General features: G+C 41.8%; 1 protein-coding gene across 1 annotated transcript in view; it reads right to left on the bottom strand.

The window, feature by feature from the left end:
* Positions 1-814: 814 nt before the first annotated feature.
* The window catches only part of LOC107381033 (gap junction alpha-3 protein-like), an 8,922-nt gene continuing 1,025 nt past the window's right edge, over positions 815-8,711 (bottom strand). The window contains exon 3 of the mRNA XM_015952512.3: positions 815-8,664. Within this exon, the coding sequence (XP_015807998.3) occupies positions 7,839-8,664 (826 nt within the window). The 3' untranslated portion in view covers positions 815-7,838. The remainder of the gene's footprint in view (positions 8,665-8,711) is intronic.

Here is an 8,711-nt window from a genome sequence, read left to right on the forward strand (position 1 = left end):
GGCCTGTATTTGATATAGCGCCTTCTGGAGTCCTGGAACCCCTCCAAGGCGCTTTACAACACAATCAGTCATTCACCCATTCACACACACATTCACACACTGGTGGGGACGAGCTACAATGTAGCCACAGCTGCCCTCGGGCGCACTGACAGAGGGGAGGCTACCGAGCACTGGCGCCACCGGTCCCTCTCACCACCACCAGCAGGCAATGTGGGTTAAGTGTCTTGCCCAAGGACACAACGACAGCGACAAACTGAGCGGGGCTCGAACCTGCAACCTTCTGATTATGGGATGAGCACTTAACTCCTGTGCCACCGGTGTCCATTTGTAGAAGAAGACTTGGTTAGGTCAAAATACTGGTTGGACACTGATAAATGATCACCTAAAGAAAATGTTTGTGATTTTTGGGAGTGTCGAGACTAACGGTGAAATAAAAATAAAGCTAAACGGTGTAGAAATTGGAAGGATATATGAAATACATTTCTTGGGAGTTATTTTAGACCATATAGGCTCAGTTGGAAGCCAAATATTGAATACATAAAAATAAATGATCAAAAACTGCTAGAATTGTTTACTAAACAAGTGTTTTTTTTTAAAAAAGATGTATGCATTGATTGTATTTTCCTCTCGACAAATCCGTCATCTGAAACTACTTTCTTCTCCATGCTGATAGAAGCACTTCTGTTCCACACCTTTAAGTTTGTTCAAATCAAATAAATAGGTAAAAAAAAGAAGTAATAAACAAAGATGAACAAATAAGGTTTATGGTACAAAAAGTTTATTCAGAAACGATTCCGTAAACATTTGAGGTAAATTAACATTTACATCAACATGTTCTTTAACATCGTGTTCAGACACTAGGCACTTTGCTTCCTTCACAAGTCATTTTATGCAAAGGGACAGAAGGAGTTATCGAAACTAAATAAGAAATATATCCACTTCTATTAGGTGAAAATCCTTGAAAACACAATTTCTCCTTTTTTAACTTCTGATAAAGGCACATGGTGAGAACGCTTGCAAAGCCCACAGTCTTATAATCTGTATTAAGAACAGAAAACAATCAAACAATCACCTAGGGTCCAGTTACAGTCTAGAAGCAATGTCCTTTTTGTGTTATGTCCAAATCTAAACAAAAACATTTGATTATCCCTCTGATAGGACGCGATAGCCTTCGTAATTTTAGCTGTGCAAATCTGTATCTACGTTTTAAAACTAGAACAACTGAAAAACAAGGTTATGAAAGAGCATGTCAGCAAAATGTAGTCAAATTAACTTTGTTTCAACAAACTTTCAGGACAAAGTTCAACACAACTGCTTCACTGGGGAAAATTCTCTTTGATTAAGTCAATATTTTTGATAATATCAAGTAACATCTGTAAAAAGAACTGACTAATCTTAATTTTTTTTTACAATCAGAATCAGTTGGCACAGTCCATGAAGAGTCTCTGATTATTATTAATTAATTAATTTATTTATTTATTTATTTATTTATTTATTTATTAGTAGTTGTAAAAGTAAAATACAGCAAAGTGCAAAATCTGTGGCTTAATTTGTTACCTTTTGTTTAGAAATAATTTGCGAAATCCGGTGAATGCATTCATGACAGAATGAATGTCAGTAGTTGAGGGAAGGCTGATTTTAGCAACGGCTCGGTTTCTATAATATATTTGTCAAAAGCGTGCCACCATAATCTCTTCCAACATTTGAGCATTTTAACACCAAACTTTGAAATCTAATTAAAAGTAGTTTGAATGCATAAAACAGAAAAACTTTGAAGTAGCACAAACTCCGTGTACAGTGATGCCTCTTGTACTCCTAGGAGATTTAGTAATTACCGTACATACAAAGTTTCATCAGAGGCAATTTTAACCACATTAGTTAACATATAATTTTGGTTAAAGAGAGAAAACTAAATTATACCTGAAATAAAACTGGAATACTTTGGAGAAATCTGAATAACGGAAGCAAAAAAGGGTCCCAGGAGAAACGTGGAGTGTTGAAAGAAAACTGGAGTAAGTACAGAACACCTGAAAATACTGTAGTACCTGGAGAAAACCAGACTAAAAGGAGAAAATTGGAGTAACCATGGAAAATCAAAGTACTTATAGAAAACCGCAACACCAGTAACCAGAGAAAACTGCAGATAATGGAAACAACGAGTGCCAGAAGAAAACCAGAGTGCCCAGAAAAAGAAAGTACTTGGAGAAAACCGGGGTACCCGGGGAAAATGGGTACCAGGTCCAAACCAGATTACGAGGACAAAGCCAGATTGCTTGGGGAAAGAAAACCGACCAATAAAAAAAGATAATGTGCCAGATGGATCCATGTTTTACCTGTTGAGTAATCTGGATACAGTACACAGTTGTAGAGTTTCTAGCTTCAGGCAGTCATAGAGCCATCAGGGTGTAACGCCATGAAATGGCCTGACTTCATGCTATTTAATCTAACATTACAGGGGCAAACTGGCCAATCAGCATGCAGCTCATTTAATATTCATGCCCTGTTTTTGTTTGTTTTCTTACGAATAATTATGTTTCCAATGCTAAATACCACTGTAAAAAAATAAAAAGCAGCATTGTCGTTTTGGAAAATGCTGCTAATTTATCTGATTGTAACGCAGAACCTCTTAAACGCCTGAAACTGGTCATAGGAAAAGCACTTCTGCCAGACCTTTCACGAGGATAAAAGACACGTATATTTTTATCCTTTCCTAGTGGGGTGGGTGGGGGGTTAGTAGTTCAAGGAAAATTAAATAACAGAGAAATTATCATTTGTAGAATTTCTGAAGCGACAAGAAATATCTTTTACTCCATTGTGCTTTCTCATTTTTTTTCTTTCTAAAAACAATCGTTTGACTAAGTAATAAATTCTACATCTAATCTAAAAATTATAGTCTTCCCTTACAAAACACTTTTGGGAGACTCTACAGCTCAAAAACACTGCAAACACAATCAATAAGGAAAAAGTACGAGTTTTTTATTCCCTATTCAAGCTGCAAATATTTGAAAAGCCTCAAAATGGAAGCAGTGAAGCAATACTTTCCCTCCCTGTTGCTGTGCATTTTTATTTGTCTTAGGTCTTTGAATGCTGAACTGACCAGCGGAGGGTTTTCTTAGTAAAAGTTGGATAACAGACAAACTTTTTTAAAATACAGGAATTTCTGAAAAACACCTTGAGGTGAATATCAGAATTAAAATTAAATATATTTACATATTTATAAACTTTATATAGTTCAACCCTGATGTAACTGCATCGATGTCATTATGTAAACATAAAAATAAATGATAATACAACACACACTCACAACCTGAAAAGCCTAAGGACTTTGTATCTCAGGGTGGGATTGCTTTATTGTGTTTTTTTTTTTTGGGGAAGTGCATCCCTCTCTTCATTGAAACTACAGGCTGCTAGAGAACATTACAGGAAGACAAACAACAGACCCATAAACCAATAAGTTCTATCATCACAAAAAATTATCAAAATAGAAAATAAAAGTGCAAACCTTTCAATGAATGTCTCTCAGCAATAAAATGAAATAAATATTACCACTGCCTTTGTGCTCCTAAATGTACCTCAGTCCAAATATCATCATCCTTTATTCAGTTCACATTTCAGTCTGCACCAAATGTACTCTAGATGTATAAGTGTGCTTTTTAATTATTCTAATGGTAGATCACATTTCGACCTCCCTCAACTAGCTTCAACAAACTGAAATGAAAGGATGTTTCAGATAATTTGCTTCTTGTCAATCTTAGTTTCTCAGAGCTAGATCGATGCCATTCAGCCTTAACTACAAATACAAAGCAGTAAAAGTAACGTGGAAATATGCTAGCAATGGTTGTCAGGCAACCAGGGCATGGAAGTCCTGCATTAGCAGACCAGCTACACTAAAGTTTAAGAAATTAGCTCTTTTTGCTTTCAATTGATAAAAATTCTGAGATGAGAAGCTAAATGCCTTCCAAAAATGTCATTTTGCCTGTTATCTGAATCTATGAGAAGTAGCAAGGCTAGCTATCACCTAAACAAATTAGCACAGCAGCATAAGAAAGAGCGGGAAAAACATTCTCTCTTGGCTAACTTGAACTCTAGTCCAGTGGTTCTCAATCCTGGTCCTGCAGGACCGGTTTCCAGCATGTTTTGTATTTCCTCTGCTCCAGTATACTTGATTCACTGGTTGAATCACCTGTGCAGACGCTCATCAAGCTTTAAGAAGCCTGCTAATCACCTGCTGGTGGAAATCTGGTGTGTTGAAGCAAGGTTAAAACAAAAATACGCTGGACAACGGCTCACCAGGATCAGGCTTGATAACCACTGCTCTAGTCTGTCCATGGGAAACTTCTGTCACACAAATTTGCCATGAGAGCAAGCCTTCTATTTAGCAATACTTGAAATCTAGCAATATATCACAGACATTAGTGTGACTTTACAGTGAGTTCTGCTTTAATGCCCGTTCTTGCAACCTCTATATGCATGAGAAATTTCTGTTTTAGCATTTGTATCAACGCCATGTTTTTACTCAACTTACATAAAATACTGTACATACATAGTGTCTTGACCAACTTCCATCCATCCATTTTCCTCTGCTTATCCGGGGTTGGGTTGCAGGGGCAGCAGCCTAGGCAGAGGCCCAGACATCCCTCTCCCCAGCTACTTGGGCCAGCTTCTCCGGGGGAGTCCCAAGGCGTTCCCTGGTCAGCTGAGAAACAAAGCTCCTTCAGCGTGTCCCGAGTCTTCCTTTGGGTCTCCCCACAGTTGGACATGCCCTGAAAAACCTCACCAGGGAGGCATCCAGGGGGCATCCTAAACCAGATGTCCGAGCCACCTCAAATGGCTTCTCTCGATGTGAAGGAGCTGTGGATCTATTTCAAGCACCTAACAGATGACTAAGCTTCTTACTTTATCTCTAAGGGAGAGCCCAGAAACCCTGTGGAGAAAAAAACATTTCAGCCGCTTGTATCCACAATCTTGTTCTTTCAGTCACTACCCAAAGCTTGTGACCATAGATGAGGGTAGGCATGTATATCGACCAGTAAATTAAGAGACAGACTGGTACAAAGCCCACATTACTGCAGACGCATCACCAAACCGCCTATCGATCTTGTGCTCCCCCTTTCCCTCACTTGTGAACAAGAATCTGAGATACTTAAACTCCTCCACATGAGGCAGGACCTTGTCCCTGACCTGGAGTAGGCAGTCAACCCTTTTTCGATTCAAGACCATGTTCTCGGATTTAGAGAAGCTGATTCTCATCCCAACAGGACCACATCATCTGCAAAAATCAGAGACCTGATCCTTAGGCCACCAAAATGAATCCCCTCAATGTCTTGGACATACCTAGAAATCCTCTCCACAAAAGTTATGAACGGAATCTGTGACAAACGGCAGCCTTGGTGGAGTCCAACACTCACCGGAAACAAGCTCGACTTACAGCCGGCAATATGGACCAAGCTCTGGCACCGGTCATACAGGGACCTAACAGTCCATATCAAAGTGCCTGGTACCCCATTCTCTTGAAGAACTCCTCACGGGGCTTCCAGATAGACGCGGCCGAACACCTTCTCCAAATCCACAAACACATGTAGATTAGTTTGGCAAACTCCCACGCACCCTCCAGGACCCCCTTAGGGTATAGAGCTGGTCCATTGTTCCACGGCTAGGAAAACCATGTTGCTCCTCCTGAATCAGAAGTTTGACTATAATAGACCTTACAAGGGGGGCTCAGGAGTGTGATCCCCCTGAAGTTGGAACACATCCTGCAGTTACCCTTTTTTAAACAGGGGGGACCATCACCCCAGTCTGCCAATCCAGAACTTCCCCTAATGTCCATGGGACACTGCAGATCTGTGTCAGCCAGCACAACCCTACAACATCCAGGGCTTTAACGAACTCTGTGCGGATCTCATCTAACTCCAGAGCCTTGCCATTGAGGAGTTTTTTGACCACCTCAGTGACCTCAGCTCCAGAAACTGGAGAGCCCAACCCAAAGTGCCCAGACTCCACTTCCTCACTGGAAGTGAGGCCGTTCCTCCCAACCACACCCCTCCAAGTCTCACTGTCATTGCCCATGTGACTGTTAAAGTCCCCCGGCAGAACAAGTGAGTCGCTGGAACGAGCGTTGTTCGGCGCCCCCTCTAAGGATTCTAAAAGAGTGGGTATTCTGACCTGCAGTTTGATGCATGAGCGCAAAATACCGTTGCGACCCATCCCCCCACACATCGGCGGAGGGAGGCCACCCTATCGTTCATCTGGGTAAACCCCAACATTTAGGCACCAAGACTGGGGGCAACTAGTAGGCCCATCTCTGCTCGATGCCTCTCAGTGGGGTTAATTCCAGAGTGGTGGTGTCCAAGCCCTCTCAAGGACACTGGTTCCAGAGCAATGCACCAAGGTGAGTCTGAATATATCTAGTTGGAACCTCTCAACCTCACACACCAACTCGGACTCTCGACCAACTTCTGATGTTTAAACATGAAGCCAAAATGACCTGTTTACAAGAATTGCCATATTTAAATTTTGGAGTTTGCATGTTTGATAAATTGGGTTGAAAGTCCTACCTACCCCCACACACAATCATAGGACAGTCATAGTAGTAGTAGTAGCACAGTTTTTAGTCAGGAAAATGGCCCATTCATATATTTGGAGGGATGTGATCTAAACTGCAGCCACCTTTGGATGTTTCAGATACTTTGAAGTATGTTTCTTCATTTAGTTATTATGTATGTCAATGTCTTCTACCAGCTGAGACCAGAGCTAACAAACTCCTTCAATGGTAATTTAATACCGGAAGAAACACTTCTATGTGATGTTTGTGGGGAAAAGTCCAGTTTAAAACCCAAAAATGCTAATGAATGGACCAGTCTCATCAGATTTGTACAGTGTTTGGAATGGCATGCTTTCGTCACAAATTTTAGACCACGCTGAGCTCAGTAATGATAACATTTGTTTTTGCCATATCTTCTGCAATATCTACCACTAAAACTGCTTAAATGTTTCCTTTAGGCAATGTATCCTTTGTCTTTTTTCAGCACTTGGTGCTCCCTAGTCTTGTCAAACAATGGGAAATGTGGGGTATGGAAGACAATTCAGTTTGCAAAGTGAACCAGTACGGAATAAAAGTGGTGGGTGTAAATACAAGTAGTGCTGGGAGTTTAACACTGAGCTGTACCACTGTTGCCAACTCAGTGGCTTTGTCATTATATTTAGCAAGTATTATGACTCCTTTATCAACTTATTTCTCTACAAACAAATAATGCTGCCATGGGCCCATCCCAAAGCATTCACAAGCAGCCCAGTCTTCATGCAAGTTCCCCTCCCAGATGTAGTCAGAGCAGGAGGTCTTCATCCCTCTGTCCATTCTCTAAATGACTCGCGCAGGTCTGAAGTTTAGTGTTTTGAACTCATGTCATGTCTCTCTTAGGGCATCGTGTAAGTTAAACAAATTGGGTGTTTACGAAATAGTGACCTTTAGGACAGGCAATAGCTGCATCCTTAGTGTATTTGTATTGTTCCAAAATGTGGTAGCAGTTTTTTTTTTACTGACAATCGAAATATGCATTTTGTAGCTTACAATAGATAAATAAAAATAATGATTAAGCTCTGGAGCTACTTTACCCCACAGACTGAGCTTTAAAGTGACCTGGGCTCGCGGTTTCTTTTCCCATCTATGCGTTACGGCTGGTCGACCCTCCAGCTCCTTAGTTTTCACACGGACATGAAAATGCTATCTCTCATACACAGTGTTGCAAACCTTGCTTGGGTGTATTTTAACAAGAAAATATTGCAACTTATTTAATGCATGTATGCATTGTTGTGGAAATGTTTGAGTGTGTACTTTTTAGCTACACCGCCAGATCGTCGGGGCGAGCTCGAGCACCGCCGCTCCTGATTCCCCAACTTGGCTTCCTGAAGTCTGTCCCTGAAGCCGCAGGTGGCTGATGCAACTCTGCCCTGGTTATCACAGTGAAGTCATCATGTTGCACCGTGCAAGGTGCTGAGGTGACAGACATGTCCTCACCTGCCTCCATCTTCATCTCCTCCGGTGCGAGGGGAGAAAGAGGGGTGTTGCGAGGGAGCGTGGGAAACATTGAGAGCTGCCTTTCTTGTGACAGCGCCATTTCGTCCTCAGTAGAGGAGGAGCCAGAGGTGAGAGGAGAGGGAGGAGAAGGGGGGTAGGAGGAATTTCTTCTATCCAGATTGCGGAGCTCCAAAGTTGTGTTGTTCCAGTTTTGCTGGTTTTCTACTAGGCGCACATCGCTTCCCAAACGCTCACCTTTGTCGTAGAAAGAAGAAGCTCCCAACAGGAAGTCATCTGGGTGGATCGCAACACCGTCCATCGTGGATCCCGCAGGTGTAGGTGTGTAAGGTTTTGGGGGGATCACTGTGTGTGTGGTCTCAGTTTGACTATACGCTCCTTCCCCAGCTTCTCCATCCTCCACACACACCTTAGCATACATTGGAACCGGTGGAGACATCTGTACAGGAATCATCTCGGCATCTCTCGACTTATCGATACCTAGCAGCGACTGACTGTCAGGGACAAAGTCCTTGGTGACACCATGCTTGACCTTCTTCCAGCCCAGGTGGTAGATCTCCAGTAGGTTGAGGGCCAAGGAGACACACGCCACCACCAGCATGAAGATGATGAAGATCGTCTTTTCAGTGGGTCTGGTGGACAAAGAGGTTTAATCTTTAATAACAAATTTCTCCTCAAA

Source organism: Nothobranchius furzeri, chromosome 14 (genome assembly GCF_043380555.1).
Source record: "Nothobranchius furzeri strain GRZ-AD chromosome 14, NfurGRZ-RIMD1, whole genome shotgun sequence".
Taxonomy (NCBI): Eukaryota; Metazoa; Chordata; class Actinopteri; order Cyprinodontiformes; family Nothobranchiidae; genus Nothobranchius; species Nothobranchius furzeri.